This window comes from Macaca nemestrina, chromosome 17, assembly GCF_043159975.1.
Source record: "Macaca nemestrina isolate mMacNem1 chromosome 17, mMacNem.hap1, whole genome shotgun sequence".
NCBI lineage: Eukaryota > Metazoa > Chordata > Mammalia > Primates > Cercopithecidae > Macaca > Macaca nemestrina.
In genome coordinates, this window is record NC_092141.1 from 83,242,270 (window position 1) to 83,257,879 (window position 15,610).

General features: G+C 51.9%; 1 protein-coding gene across 3 annotated transcripts in view; it reads left to right on the forward strand.

The window, feature by feature from the left end:
• Nucleotides 1–14,860, forward strand: part of LOC105469114 (dynein axonemal intermediate chain 2) — a 43,533-nt gene extending 28,673 nt beyond the window's left edge. For 2 of the 3 annotated variants that reach the window (XM_011719711.2, XM_011719710.2), the window contains exons 9-14: nt 3,713–3,936; nt 8,938–9,073; nt 9,704–9,850; nt 11,726–11,953; nt 14,178–14,328; nt 14,644–14,860. In XM_011719711.2, the coding sequence (XP_011718013.1) occupies nt 3,713–3,936; nt 8,938–9,073; nt 9,704–9,850; nt 11,726–11,953; nt 14,178–14,273 (831 nt within the window). In that variant the 3' untranslated portion in view covers nt 14,274–14,328; nt 14,644–14,860. Of the gene's footprint in view, nt 1–3,712; nt 3,937–8,937; nt 9,074–9,703; nt 9,851–11,725; nt 11,954–12,555; nt 12,688–14,177; nt 14,329–14,643 lie in introns of all 3 variants that reach the window. The other variant, XM_071083535.1, reaches the window with a different exon arrangement.
• The last annotated feature ends 750 nt before the right edge of the window (nt 14,861–15,610 follow it).

Sequence of the window (15,610 nt, forward strand, 5' to 3'; positions counted from 1 at the left end):
CAGGGCAGCCAGGGCTAAAGACAGGCCATTGCTAGGATATCAGGTGCTTGTGGAACCCAGCACCAGCCCAGGGAGGCCAACCTCACTGCCCCCATCCTAGACGTGTGTGGCCTTTACAACAACTTTCCAGCAGGGGGCAGCAGAGCTTCTCGAAGAAGGACACCGTTGTCGTGGCACCATCTTTTGGCCCGTGGCCCAGCTGAACACAGAGGGCAATCTTTTGACAGGACAATTCCAGAAAAGCCCTGTTTCCTGGGGAAGGTCACGCCCAGGACCAACATAGGGAGGCCTAGACTCCAACCCAGGTCCTGGCTCTGCCTGGCATTGGGGCCCTAGGCTGGTCACCTGCCTTCCTCTGGGGAAATGAGGTCAGACCAGGCTCCTTGGAAAACCAGAGCACATGCATGGTCTTGGTGTTCAGTAACTGAGAAAGAATGACAAAGAAATATCAAAGTTCAGGCTGGGCAGGGTGGCTCACGTCTGTAATCCCAGCACTTTGGGAGGCCAGTAAGACACCCCCAAATCTTTACCAAAAAAGAAAGCAAGAAAGAGAGGGAGAGAGAGGAAGAAAAGGAAAGAAAAAGGAAGGAAGGAAGGAAGGAAAGAAAGAAAAAGAAAGGAAGAAAAGTATCAATGTGAGGCCAGGCACAGTGGCTCACACCTGTAATCCCAGCACTTTGGGAGGTGGGAGGATCACTTGAGCCCAGAAGTTCAAGACCAGCCTGGGCAACATAGCAAGACCCTATCCCTAAATAAGAAAAGAAAAAAAGGACTGGGCACGGTGGCTCACACCTGTAATCCTGGCACTTTGAGAGGCCAAGGTGGGTGGATCAACTGAGGTTGGGAGTTCAAGACCAGTCTGACCAATATGGAAAAACCCCATCTCTACTCAAAATACAAAATTAGCTGGGCATGGAGGTGCATGCCTGTAATCCCAGCTACTCAGGAGGCTGAGGCAGGAGAATCGCTTGAATCTGGGAGGCGGAGGTTGCGGTGAGCCAAGATCGTGTCATTGCACTCCAGCCTGGGCGACAAGAGTGAAACTCCATCTCAGAAAAAACAAAGAAAATAAAAGAAAAACAGGAAATATCAAAGTTTGAGCATAATGCAAATGTGTTAGAGGAGGGAAGCTTCTAGAAGCAGTAAAGGAAGACTTCCTCACTAGAGTAAGAAGATACCTTTCCCTTGTTGTTGGTTTTTGGCTTGGGCTGAGTCTTGGTTTATGTCTCAGTGCAGCCCAGGCCTGGTTCCCCCTTGGAGGTGTCACTTGTTTGCTTCGGGGTCATGTGCCATCATTCCTAGGGCTTTGGGAGGCTCTGACCTCGAACCTGCCTGGGCAACCCTAGCTCAAGGCTGAGAGATGAATGTTGGTGGGATGAGGAGACAAGTCCACTGACCCCTCCCCAGAGGACAAGGCACTGGGCATGGAGGTTGGGGTGGCAAGGACTCAGGAGAACATTCTGTCCCAGAGGCAAGGCTTTCTAGGCCAAGTGCTAGACATACAACCACATCACAACTAGGGCCATCTCCTCCATGTCTGGCCCTTGCAGGGTGCACACGGTGTGCTGAACACTTGTGGCTGCCTGATTTCATAAGCTCGTGCAATCACCTATAACCATTTCGTGGGGTAAAGTTTTTATCCATACTTGCCAGATACACATGATGAGTCTTCGTGAGATTACGTTGTGAGTCCTAGTACCTGGTAAAGCCGGGACTCAAACCCAGGGTTCCAACTCTAAGGCCCAGGGTGTCCACCCGCAGCCCGCCACAAAGTCTGAGGCCAGAGGCACGATGGGCCACTTGGATCTGGGTGGCCTTTCTCCTCGGCTCACTGATGGGCAGCGCGTAGTCGGCTTGAATACTTTCTTCTCTGGACCTCTCAAGCTTGGTCTTTTCACTTGCCCTTGACACCCAACTTGAAGCCCAGATTTTTGTTTTGTTTTGTTGAGACATGGTTTCGTTCTGTTGCCCATGCTGGAGTGCAGTTGTGTGATCTCAGCTTACTGCAACATCTACCTTCTGGGCTCAAGCCTCAGCCTCTTGAGTAGCTGGGACCACAGGCGCATGCCACCACGCCAGTCTAATTTTTTTTTTCTTCTTTTTTTTTTTTTGAGACAGAGTCTCACTCTGTTGCCCAGGCTGGAGTGCAGTGACATGATCTTGGCTCACTGCAACCTCTGCCTCCCGGGTTCAAGTGATTTTCATGCCTCAGCCACCACACCTGGCCATATTCTGGGTATTTTCTAGATATTTTATGTTTATCATTTTAGTAATTTTCTGGTAGAAGAAAATGCACACTAAAGCAATACATTTTTAAAAAAATAAAAATAAAAAACCTGGGGGGGACGCCAGGTGCAGTGGCTCAGCTCTGTAATCCCAGCACTTTGGGAAGCCGGGGTGTGCAGATCGCTTGAGCTTAGGAGTTTGAGACCAGTCTGGACAACATAGGGAGACTCTGTCTCTACAAAAAATACAAAAATTAGCTGACCCTGGTGGTGTGTGCTTGTGGTCCCAGCTACGTGGGAGGCTGAGGTGGGAGGATTGCTTGAGCCTAGAAGGTCAAGGATGCAGTGAGCCGAGATCGTACCACTGCACTCCAGCCTGGGCAATGGAGCCAGATCCTGTCTTAATAAATAAATAAACTAGGAGTTCTTTTTCATTTTTTTCTTTTTTCTTTCTTTCTTCTTCTTCTTTTTTTTTTTTTTTTTTTTGAGGTGGAGTCTTGCTCTGTAGGTCAGGCTGGAGTGCAGTGGCGTGATCTTGGCTCACTGCAACCTCCTCCTAAAACCTGGGAGCTCTACAGGGGCAGGTTCACCACCGGCAGAGGACATCTGAGCCCGTTGACAAAGTCCCTCCCCTCAGCATGCCCCTCCCCTGCCTAACTCAGCTGTTCTTTCCATTTGGAATGCTGAGGACACAGCGCCATTGTAGGCTCAGGCCCTGCTGGTGGAGGTTGTCCAGTCTAGCCCAGAAGTGAAGACATGGAACAGTCAACAAGGCAGGGCATTGCATGACGGAGGGGATCATGCTCAGAGACGCAGAGGGAGCACTGGGTCAGGAGTCAGGAGACTGGCCTTTGTGCATTCAGTCCGCAGTAAAGTGAGTAACTACTAAAGCTCAGTTCGTGGGCAATGGACCCATGTCAGACAAACTTGCGCCCCTCAAAGAGCTCACCCAACAGCAGTAGGGGGACGAATTACATCACTGACTGCCAGGTGGCTTCCTGGGTGCTGGTTGGTCACCCGCTCTGAGTTCTCAGGGACACCAGCCTGGACAATGCTACGACAAATGTCACTGTCCTGCCAGGGAAGGCTCTGCCTATCCTGTGAGTGATCTGGGTGGACCACCCTGGCTCCCCTCCCTGGGTCTGCTTTACTCCCTCTGTAAACAAACATTCAGGATCTTGATGGCCAAATGCTTCGAGGACACAGTGATGCTCTGCAGAAGGGGCTAGTGGTGACCCTCCAGGACTGGAGGAGCCAGGGAGGACTTCATTCAGCACAGGCTCCTTGAGCAACTTCCAGAAAGGTGGGGTCTGAGGAGCCTGGGAAGAGTGGGGACAGCTCTCCAGGAGGGGCCACAGCCCTTGCCGAGGCTTGATCTGAGGGCCTTTCTAGGGCCTGCAGACCCCCCAAGCAGGCTCCTGTCCATGCCCGCTAATCCGAGTTGACGGTTCATGGAGCCTTCCCCTCCCGTGTCACTCCTTCCACAGCCCACCAAGTTCATGGTGGGGACTGAGCAGGGCATCATCATCTCCTGCAACCGCAAGGCCAAGACGTCAGCTGAGAAGATTGTGTGCACCTTCCCGGGCCATCATGGCCCCGTCTACGCCCTCCAGAGGAACCCCTTCTACCCGAAGAACTTCCTGACAGTTGGTGACTGGACAGCCCGCATCTGGTCTGAAGACAGCCGGGAATCGTCCATCATGTGGACCAAGTAAGAGGCAATGCTGGGGACGGGAGGGGATGCAGAGGACAGGAGGGGATGGAGGCAGCCCAGCTGGGCCCAGGAGAGTCCTGAGCCTCCATACGTAAAATGGAGAAAAAAGCCTTCCACAAACACCCGAACTCGTGTTAGCAAGTGACTTGCTCCAGCCACTCCACAAAGCGACAGGCTTCAAACCACCCAGCTGCTCAAAATAATGGCCATGGCTTAATTTTCTTTCCTTTTTTTTTTTTTTTTTTTAGACATAGTCTTACTTAATTCCCCAGACTGAATGCAGTGGCGTGATCTCGGCTCACTGCAACCTCCACCTCCCAGGTTCAAGTGACCCTCCTGCCTCAGCTTCCCGAGTAGCTGAGACTACAAGCACCTGCCACCATGCCCAGCTAATTTTTGTATTTTTAGTCGAGATGGGGTTTTACCACATTGGCCAGGCAGGTCTTGAACTCCTGACCTCAGGTGATCTGCCCACCTTGGCCTCCCAAAGTGTTGTGATTACAGGCGTAAGCCACTGCACCTGGCTGGCTTAATTTTCATAATCCTCAAAATACGCCTAGGAGGAGGCAGCATTGCTCTTCTCCTCATCTCATTTTTCATGTCAGGGAAATGGGCTACAGAAAGGCCAATCCACTCGCTCCTGCTCTCCCAGCTAGTGAGGAGCCAAGCTGGGGTGTGAACCCAGGAAGCTTGGCTGGGAAATGTGGGTGCCTTGGTACGATTCAGCAATGCGGCATAGCCTGTCTTGCTCAGTGCCCACTCCTCTGAGGGGAGCAACAGACAAGGAGCCTGTGATAGCTGTGAGCACAACGGTTAGATCAGAGAAGCTTGGACTATCACATCCCCCTCCGTTTTTCTTAGGGCCCATGTACCTTGTCTAAAAGTGCCCTTTCTCCTCCTCCTCTTCATCTCCTAAGTTAGGTAATAAGCCCAAATTCTAACCACCCCCTTGAGTCACTCACTGCTGGGCGCTCCCGTGGGTATTGTGCATTGATGTATAAATAAATTCCTTTTTTCTCTTGCTAAAAAAAAAAACATCCTGGGGCTCCTTTCCTGCCCACAGAGCCACAGACTCCTGTAATGTCAGTGCCACCATCAACCCTAATGAGCATCTTTGGTTCCTCTGCTTCCCACATCTGTTTGCATCAGAATCTCCTGGGAGGAGTTTTTGTTTGTTTGTTTGTTTTTGAGACGGAGTCTTGCTGTGTCCCCCAGGCTGGAGTACAATGGCACGATCATGGCTCACTGCAACCTCCGCCTCCCGAGTTCAAGCCATTCTCCTGCCTCATCTTCCCCTGTAGCTGGGACTACAGGTGCACGCCAGCACGCCCAGCTAATTTTTGTATTTTTAGTAGAGACAGAGTTTCACCATGTTGGCCAGGCTGGTCTCAAACTCCTGACCTCAGGTGATCCACCTGCCTCGGCCTCCCAAAGTGCTGGGATTACAGGCATGAGCCACCGTGCCTGGCTGAGGAGTGATTTTTTTAAAATCCAGATTCCCAGCCCCAACCCTGGGGGTACTAACAGAATCTTAGGCTTAGCCTAGGAATGGGCTTGTTAAGGAGCTCCCTGGGGCTTGTGACTCAGCCAGTCCTTGCTTTGGGAGCAGAAACCTGGTTCGATGTCATTCTACAGGGGTAGGAACGCTGGCTGAGAAGGGCAGCCCATTGTTCCTGAAGGGGTGGCCTGCCCCTCCACACCTGTGGGCGTTTCTCGTCAGGTGGAACGAGAGACTTGAGAAAAGAAATGAGACACAGAGACAAAGTATAGAGAAAGAAAAAGTGGGCCTAGGGGACCAGCGCTCAGCATACAGAGGACCCACTCCGGCACCTGTCTCTGAGTTCCCTCAGTATTTATTGGTCGTTATCTTTACCGTCTTAGAAAAAGGGAAGTGGCAGGATGATAGGATCATCGTAGGGAGAAGGTCAGCAGTAAGACATATGAATAAAGATTTCTGTGACATAAGTTTAAGGAAAAGTGCTGTGCCTTGATATGCATATGCAAACATCTCCATAAACCTTTTTAGTGCATAAAGAGCAGCATTGCTAGCAAGTCCCACCTTTCGCCCTAAGGCGGTTTTCTCCCATCTCAGTAAATAGAACATAAAATCAGGTTTTACGCGGAGATGTTCCATTGCCCAGGGATGGGCAGGAGACAGATGCTTTTCTCTATCTCAACTGCCAAGAGGCCTTCTTTCTTCTTATACTAGTCCTCCTCAGCACAGATCCTTCATGGGTGTCAGGCTGGGGGACGATTAGGTCTTTCCCTTCCCATGAGGCCATATTTCAGACTATCACATGGGGAGAAACCTTGGACAACACCTAGCTTTCCTAGGCAGAGGTCCCTGCGACCTTTGGCAGTGTATGTGTCCCTGAGTACTTGAGATTAAGAGAATGGTGATGACTTTTCACAAGCATACCGCCTTCAGGCACTTGTTTAACAAAGCACACCCTGCACAGCCCAAAATCCTTTAAACCTTGAGTCACCACAGCACATGTCTCTTGCAAGGACAAAGTTGGGGGTAGGGTCAGAGATTAACAGCATCTCAAATACAGAACAGAATGGAGTCTCTTATGTCTACTTCTTTCTACATAGACACAGTAACAGTCTGATCTCTCTTTCTTTTCCCCACAGTTCCAGGCCTCATAGCAAGTAGGGGGTTCCCAGTAGACATGAAGCCCTTCACAGGCTATAGGAGCCTTGCCAATGTCGTCAGGTCCTGCAGGCTGCCAGGGCTGTGTGAAAGGAACAGGGAGGGCAGGGTGTCAAGCACAGCACCCTTAGGCCTTTCACAGGGCTGGTTCCTAGAGGGACTTGATGGACCTGTGTCCTAGAACCTGGGTCTCCCTTGTCCTCCTCCTGCATAGGGTTAGACAAATAAGAATATTTGGCATTGGGCCGGGTGCGGTGGGCTCATGCCTGTAATCCCAGCACTTTGGGAGGCTGAAGCGGGAGGATCACTTGAGGTCAGGAGTTCAAGATGAGCCTGGCCAATATGGCGAAACCCCGTTTCTAATAAAAATACAAAAATTTAGCCGGGCTTGGTGGTGCATGCCTGTAATCCCAGATACTTAGGAGGCTGAGGCAGGAGAATCGTTTGAACCTAGGAATTGGAGGTTGCAGTGAACTGAGATCATGCCACTGCACTCCAGCCTGGGGGACAGAGTGAGACTCAGTCTTTGAGTGAGACTCAGTCTTTAAAAAAAAAAAAAAAAAAAAAGAGGGCTGGGAAGGATGGCTCATGCCTGTAATCCCAGCACTTTGGGAGGAGGCGGGTGGATCACCTGAGGTCAAGAGTTCAAGACCAGCCGAGATCACACCACTGCACTCCAGCTTGGGTGACAGAGTGAGACTCCATCTCAAAAAAAAAAAAAAAAAAAAAAAAAAGAATAGTTGTCAGTTAAATCTGAATTAAAAAAAAAAAAACTAATTTTTTTTTAGTATAAGTATGTCCCATGCAATATTTGGTATATACTTATACTAAAACTTATTCATTGTTTGTCCAAAAATCTCCAGTGTTTTTTTTGTTGTTTTTTTTTAAGTGAAGTATCTTTGTTGCCCAGGCTGGAGAGCAGTGGCACGATCTTGGCTCACTGCAGCCTTCACCTCCTGGGTTCAAGCAATTCTCCTGCCTCAGCCTCCTGAGTGTCTGGGATCACAGGCCCCCACCACCACCCCTGGATAATTTTTGTATTTTCAGTAGAAGTGGGGTTCCACCATGTTGGCCAGGCTGATCTCGAACTCCTGACCTCAGGTGATCCACTGTCCTCAACCTTCCAAAGTGCTGGGATTACAGGCATGAGCCACCGCGCCCAGCCCAGATCCTTTCTTTCGTCTTGATCATTTCTCCCACTGTGGCCTACCGGTCAACACACTCAGCTGCAAAGGTGACTGGGAAATGTAGTCTCTGCCTTGCCCACCAGGGGCCCAGCTACAACTATATTGCAATGCAGGAAGGGAGAAGAGGTCTGGGTGAAAATCTGAAGGCTCCACTGTGTGTGCACGTGTGTGTGTCTCTTTTTAAAAAAATGTTCAATTTTCACTGAAGAAATTCTTGAAAATCCACATGAAACAAAGTAGGAAATGCCACTCTCCTCATCTCAGTAGTAACAGCTTTTCTGGGTATGTCCTTCCTCTGACTCCTATCCATGAGTCCCAGGGCTGGGACCAGGTACAGCGACACGTGCCTGCAGCCTGGAGTTAGCAGCAGAGAAATGCCAGTGGCCAGCCCACAGGAAGGACTGTGCTCAGAGCCCTTTATTTATTTTATTTGAGATGGGGTCTCACTTTGTTGCCCAGGCTGGAGTACAGCAGCAGAAACATGGCTCACTGCAGCCGCGACTTCCTGGGCTCAAGCGATTCTCCCATTTCAGCCTCCCGAGGAGCTGGGACCACAGGTGCTTGCCACCACACCCGGCTAATTTTTTTATTTTTTGTAGAGACAGGGTCTTACCATGTTGCCCAGGCTGGTCTCAAAATCCTGTCTTCAAGCGATCTTCCTGCCTTGGCCTCCCAAAGTGCTGGGATTACAGGCATGAGCCACTGCACATGACCAGCCCAGAACGCTTTAAAGAGCAGCCTGTCAGACACCTGAGGTCAGGAGTTCGAGACCAGCGTGGCCAATATGGTGAAACCCCCATCTCTCGTAAAAATAAAAAAATTAGCTCGGTGTGGTGACGGGCACCTGTAATCCCAGTTACTCAGGAGGCTGAGACGGGAGAATGGCTTGAACCCAGGAGGCGGAGGTTGCAGTGAGCCGAGATCGCACCACTGCCCTCCAGCCTGAGCAACAGAGCAAGACTCTGTCTCAAAAAAAAAAAAAAAGGCAACCTGTGAGCTGTGGGTGAGTGAGGTCAGCACAGCTAGAAGTCAGACACAAGGAAGAACTTCCCGCCTAGCAAGACTCTGATACCCTGGAGCCCAGAAGGGACCAAATGAGCCGAGCTGTGGCTGAGAAGCCTCTGTCCCTCCAACCGTGATGTGGGCTACCTCCCACAGGTACCACATGGCTTACCTCACTGATGCCGCCTGGAGCCCCATAAGGCCGGCCGTTTTCTTTACCACCAAGATGGACGGAACCCTGGACATCTGGGACTTTGTGTTCAAGCAGTGCGACCCCGCCCTCAGCCTGAAGGTCACGCGCATATCCCTCCCCGTGCATCCCGGTCCTCAGGGAGCCAGGCTCCGGCGTGGGTGTGAGTGTGGGGTACTGTGAGCACGTGTGCAGTGTGTGGCCAGGTGCGTTTGGGCCTCTGTGGAGGAGCCGTGTGCAGGCTGACTGCAGAGATTGCTTTGGAGTGCGTGCTCCTACAAAGGTTAAGGGGCCTGGGGGACTTGGCACCCCGGTGGCACAACAAAACCACCTGGGGGAAATTTAAAAAGAAACAAAAGCAGGTACCTGGCATCTCCTGCCCACAGGCTGATTCCTTCAGAGCCCCTGGTGGTTGGCTGCTGGACCTTCCCCTTCATGTCAGGGCGGCCAGAGCGGAGCCCTGCTGGCTGGGGCCATGAAAGGGTGGGGGCGTTAGGGAACCACAGGGTGACCGTAAGGCAGAAGTGAAGGGGTGGGGCGGGAGATGAGGCAGGGAAGCCAGGGACCTTGACAGCCAGTCTCCAAGTTTGAACTTCATCCTGTGGGGCAGAAGCGTCCCTGAGGGTGTTTGAACAGAGCCAAGTGGCTGAGCCTCCCCAGGGGCCAATTAATCAGACACATGTAACTTTGCTTCTCTCTCCTCTACCTGGGTCTGCCCGGCCCCTTCAACAGGTGTGTGACGAGGCCCTCTTCTGCCTCCGGGTGCAGGACAATGGGTGTTTCATCGCCTGCGGATCCCAGCTGGGGACAACCACCCTGCTGGAGGTCTCGCCTGGGCTCTCTACCCTCCAGAGGAATGAGAAGAACATAGCCTCTTCTGTAAGCACCGCATGCCTGGGGAGAACCCCTCCAGCACGTCCCGACCTGGCCCCACCACAAAGCAGGCTGGTCAGAAAAATAGATGGCCCCTCCCTCCCACCCCCTAGGACATGGGTGCACATTTCTGGGGAGGCAGTGCAGTATGCTGACATGGGCTCCATAAATAGGTGTTGGCATGTCCATTTGCCCTTGCTCAACTGCTGGGCAGCTAAGTGGGCTTCAGTTAGTCACTTCACTCTCCAGGATTCAGTTTTTTTACCTGTAAATCAAAGAGGTTTGACTTGGTCAGTTTGTCTAGTTTCAAATAACCCTTTTTTTTTTTTTTTTTTTGACAGAACCTTTCAAATGAAGGCTTAGTATTTTATTGTATTATATTGTATTTTAATTTAATTTAATTATTTTTATTTATTTATTTTTGAGACGAAGTCATGCTCTGTTGCCCAGGCTGTAGTGCAATGGTGAGATCTCGGCTCACTGCAATCTCTGCTTCTCAGGTTCAAGGGATTCCTCTGCCTCTGCCTCCTGAGTAGCTGGGATCACAGGTGCACACCACCACTCCCAGCTAATTTTTGTGTTTTTAGTAGAGACAGGGTCTCACCATGTTGGCCAGGCTGTTCTTGAACTCCTGGCCTCAAGATGATCTGACCACCTTGGCCTCCAAAATTTTGCTGGGATTACAGGCATTAGCCACCGTGGCTGACCTAATTATTTTATTTTATTTTACTTTTATTGTATCTATTTATTTTATTTTATTTTGAGACAGGGTCTTGCTTTGTTGCCCAGGCTGGAGTGCAGTGGCACAATCATGGCCCACTCAAGCCTCCACCCCCCAGGCTGAATTGGTCCTCCCACCTCAGCCTACCTAGTAGCTGGGACCACAGGCATGTACCACCATGCCTGGCTCATTTTTTAATTTTTGTAGAGACAGGGTCTCCCTATGTTGCCCGGGCTATTCTCAAACTCCAGGGCTCAAGCAATTTTCCCACCTCAGCCTCCCAAACTGCTGGGATTACAGGTGTGAGCCACTGCGCCTGGCCTGAAGGCTTAGTAGAATGCCAATAGAGAAGCCAGATGGAAGGGGGCTTGAAGAATGGGACTGAGATCCATTCCTACATCCTTTCCCCAGTGAGCAGCCCTGTAGGCAACTCCCCAGAACCATGGGGAACACTGTGGAATTGAAAACCCCTAGTGCTGGGGCCAGGTACAGTGGCTCATGCCTGTAATCCCGGCACTTTGGGAGGCCGAGGTGGGCGGATCACCTGAGGTCGGGAGTTCGAGACCAGCCTGACCAACATGGAGAAACCTCGTCTCTACTGAAAATACAAAATTAGCTGGGTGTGGTGGCGCATGCCTGTAATCCCAGGTACTCTGGAGGCTGATGCAGAAGAATTGCTTGAACCCAGGAGGCGGAGGTTGCAGTGAGCCGAGATCACGCCATTGCACTCCAGCATGGGCAACAAGAGTGAAACTCCCTCCCAAAAACAAAGCAAAACAAAACAAAAAAGGAAAACCCCTGTGCTGAGGCTGGGAGAGCCTCCTGGCTCTGCCTGAGACTGGGATCTCACTATTGAGCTGGTCCTTGTTGGGCCAAGTCTGCCATATTTCATAGCCTTCAGAGCAAAGGGTGCTCTTCCGTCTGTGGTCCTGCAACTCCACGCTCCTTGGCATTGAGTAACTCAGCGTCCCTGCTGCAGCCTTCCAACCCCAATATTCAGCCCTCCTTCCTTGACACCAGCCCTGGGTACAGACCTCTACAGTACAGGGACTGTATGGAGAGCGAGGAGGCTCAGCAGAAGCCCCACCTGGCCCCTGCACTGGAGTCGCTTGCCGACCCGCCCTCTCCCCACCCGGCTCTCTCTGTCCCTATGTATGCAGATGTTCGAGCGTGAGACCCGGCGAGAGAAGATCCTGGAGGCCAGGCACCGGGAGATGCGGCTGAAGGAGAAGGGCAAGGCGGAGGGCAGGGACGAGGAGCAGACGGACGAGGATCTGGACATAGACCTGGAGGTGCTGGTCAGCAGGGCTGAGGAGGAGTTCTTCGACATCATCTTCGCAGAGCTGAAGAAGAAGGAGGCAGACGCCATAAAGCTGACGCCAATGCCTGTAGGGGCCTGGACAGGGGTTGGGTGGGTTGGGGACTGGGTGGGAGACATGGCACTTGGGTTCTGCTTCTGCTTGCTGACTTCCTGGGTGACCTCGAGCAAGTAGCCTTACCTGCTGGACCTTAATTTATTCACCTGGCGAATGGGAAGAATCATTCCTTTCCTTCCAAAGAATCTTAAGTCTCCAAACAGACTTCAGGCTCCCAACAGGCAGGAACCATACTCCATGCCTCCTGGTATCCTCCCTCCCTTCCTCCCAGAGAGGGCACATCTTGAACATGCGTGTTGAGTGACTGAACGAGGGAACATGTGTGTTGAGTGACTGAACAAGGGTCCTAGAGGTAAGTGAGCTGTCAGAGAGGAATGGACCTTGAGACCCCTGGAGGGAAGGGCTGTGACATTAGCGGTGTGCACATCATGCTGGCTTACCCAGATTTGGTGTCAGGAGTGTGACCTGTGGTCAGCTCATCTGCCCATGGCCCCAGCTCTAAAGCACTTTCTAGCTGTATCACGTGAGCTGGTCACTTCACTTCTTGCTTCCTTCATTTCCATCTGCAAAATGAGGAGATGTTGCTATAAAGATGGTGTCTAGTCACCTTCCAGGCCCTCTTTTGTACCAGCAGAGAGAGGAAGAAAAGACATTGTCTGTCTGGGTCACCTCCTTTAGGCACCACAGATAAGATGCCAAGGTATGAAAGAACCAAAGAGCAGCGTGGAAAGGAAAAGAAACAGTGGGTATATGCCAGGATTTACCCTTATAGGCAAGACTGGCTGCAGACTTGGGGATTGGGGGCACTGCAAAATGAAAATGTGAGGGCCCTCATTTAAAAAGTACTAAGAATTTTAAAATGGTGACCCTAGAGCATTAAACCAAGTGTGGGCCCTACTGAGATAGGGTCCAGTGTATTTGCACAGAGCACCCACCCATGACGCCTGCTTGCAAGAAGAGCTGTATGGCAAGTTCTTGGCCCCTGATAGAGTGGACAGAGCGAAGGATGGCACATGAGCACACAGAGAAGATAATTGGTTCCACCTTGTGACTTCTTTCCTCTTCTGCCTCCCTCCCCCTTGGTCTAAAGTTGTGATTTCCACAGGTGCATTTTGCATTTGAGGGTACTTGGTTATGAGATGTTTTCTTCTCACACTGGGTAATACAGGTGGGGCAGAGAGCTCCCTCCACTTCTGGTGGAGGCAAAACTAGAATCCTGGATTCTGATGCCTTGTCCAGGGCTCCTCCCACTCACCACTCCTGGCCTATCCAGCCCTGTGGAAAGCAAAGATGACACTGACCACCTTTTACAATGCAATGGTGGCTGGCAGGCACCATGCTTTGTGACATAAGTCCCAAAAGGTGCTTCTCACCATGGCTTGAACATTCTACATGAAGAAGTTGAGCCTTGGAAGGGGTTCAGGTTCACAGAACTTGGCCCCTTCCTCTTCCTGCCTGCCACACACTTCCTGTCTCTCTCTTAGTCTGCAGTTGGCCCAAAACACTGGTGGTCATAAAGTACTGTGTGGTACTGAAGCCGTTTTTTTGTTGTTGTTTTTGTTTTTTTTGGTTTTTTTGAGACAGAGTCTTGCTCTGTCGCCCAGACTGGAGTGCAGTGGCCGGATCTTAGCTCACTGCAAGCTCTGCCTCCCGGGTTTACGCCATTCTCCTGCCTCAGCCTCACGAGTAGCTGGGACTACAGGCACCCACCACCGCGCCTGGCTAATTTTTTTGTATTTTTTAGTAGAGATGGGGTTTCACCGTGTTAGCCAGGATAGTCTCGATCTCCTGACCTCATGATCCGCCTGTCTCGGCCTCCCAAAGTGCTGGGATTACAGGCTTGAGCCACCGTGCCCGGCCTGAAGCCATTTTACATAGGCTGGGTCCTTATGCCCACTATTTCTAATCCTGGCCACAGTCCTGCAAGGTGTCGCGTCCTCTCTATGGGTGAGGGAGCCAAGGAGACTCGGAGGAGCTAGCCCGAGACCTCCCAGTCTGCACATGGCAGAAGCCAGGCATGTACACAAGTCTGCCAGATTCCCCCAGTTCTGCCCATCTTCTGTACTGGCTGGACCCTCGCCAGCCCCAGAGCTGGCACCACAGGTTCCAGAGTGCTCAACGACCCAGGCTTCAGCCATTTGGCTGCTTTGGGCCTCGTGGGGTTCACATCCCAGGGGAGTGGGGAAGGCCTGCCCCCCACCAACACCAACACTTCTGTGCTGTCTTTCCCCTGCAGCAGCAACCAAGTCCAGAGGAAGACCAGGCAGTGGAGGAGGGAGAGGAAGCAGCGGGGGAAGGAAAGAGTGAAGAAGTGGAAGAAGATTTAGCCTAGAAGTCAGCCTTCGACTGCGGCGCTGTCCCTGTGTGCCTTCCTTTCCCACCTCTTGGTATTGCCCTGCTCTCACAAGTGGGGGGCTGGGCTCCCCCTTAAAGCAGTACTGGGTGGTGGGTGGGGAGCATCGGGCCCTGACTCCCACCCCTACAAATCACTAGCCCCCACTGACTCACTGGGCACTGAGTCCTGAGCCACCCCTTGGAGGGAGAGAAGGGGCAGGGCTTGTCCCGGAGCTGGCTGCCCCCTTGTCTCAGCCGTCCTGAGCCCACCCCAAGGCCGAGGCCACCTTAGTCCTGGCCCTGGATGTTGCCTGGGATTCAGCTTCTCACAGGCTCCCCAGCAATCATTTTTGTTTGTAATCTTGCAGACCCTCAACCAGACTTGCATGGCCATGGCAGGGCCTCAGGAAGACCTTCGGGAGCGGGGAAGGGTTTCTCCTCCATGATCGACCCTCCTCGTCCACCTACAAATCAGGGAAGTCTGTCCACTTTGTAAATGCCTTTCCAGGCAGTTCCCTGACCATCTGGACACATTGCCATGACAGGAGCCTCCAAGTGTGTGGGAGGGGACGGGCGGGACGAGCTTGGCTGTTCTGCTGCAACTGAATGCTTTCTGTTATCCGAATTCTTGTAAAATTAAATGAATCATAACAATGCCATGAGTTAGTATGTGTGATGCATCCCGCACCCAGAGCCTTTGACATTAACTCGTGTAATTCATTCACGACATCCCTGGAACTGTGTGCTCCTATCATTTTTACACTACACAGGAGGTTCCAGGAGAGGTACAGGGACATGCCCAAGTCTCAGAACTTGTGACGGGGCACAGCGGGAACGGGAGCCCAGGCAGCTCATTCCTGACCCTGCCCACAGTCATCAACTGTGGGCCAGAGGCTGCGCAGGCCTCTCGGGGACTCCAGGGTGGGAAGTGGGCTGCCCTGGGGGTGCCCTGAAACCACAGCTCAACAGAGCAGTCAGTGACCATTACCAGAAACATCAGGAGGTCAAGAGGGCACCTCAGTGCCAGCCTTGCATGAGGAACAATGCCCTGACCATCATCATCCTGTGGATGGCAGGTGACCTTGGCAGGGACCCAAAGTGCCCTTGAAAAATGCCTGTGTTGGTTGGGTGTCGTGGCTCACGCCTGTAACCTGAGCACTTTGGGAGGCCAAGACAGGAGGATCATTTGAGCCCAGGAGTCAAGGAGGATCACTTGAGACCAGCTTGGACAGCATAGTGAGACCCCCATCTCTAATTTAGAAAAAGAAAGAAAAATGCCCACGTTAAGAATCTCCTTGGCGGCCGGGCGCGGTGGCTCAAGCCTGTAATCCCAGC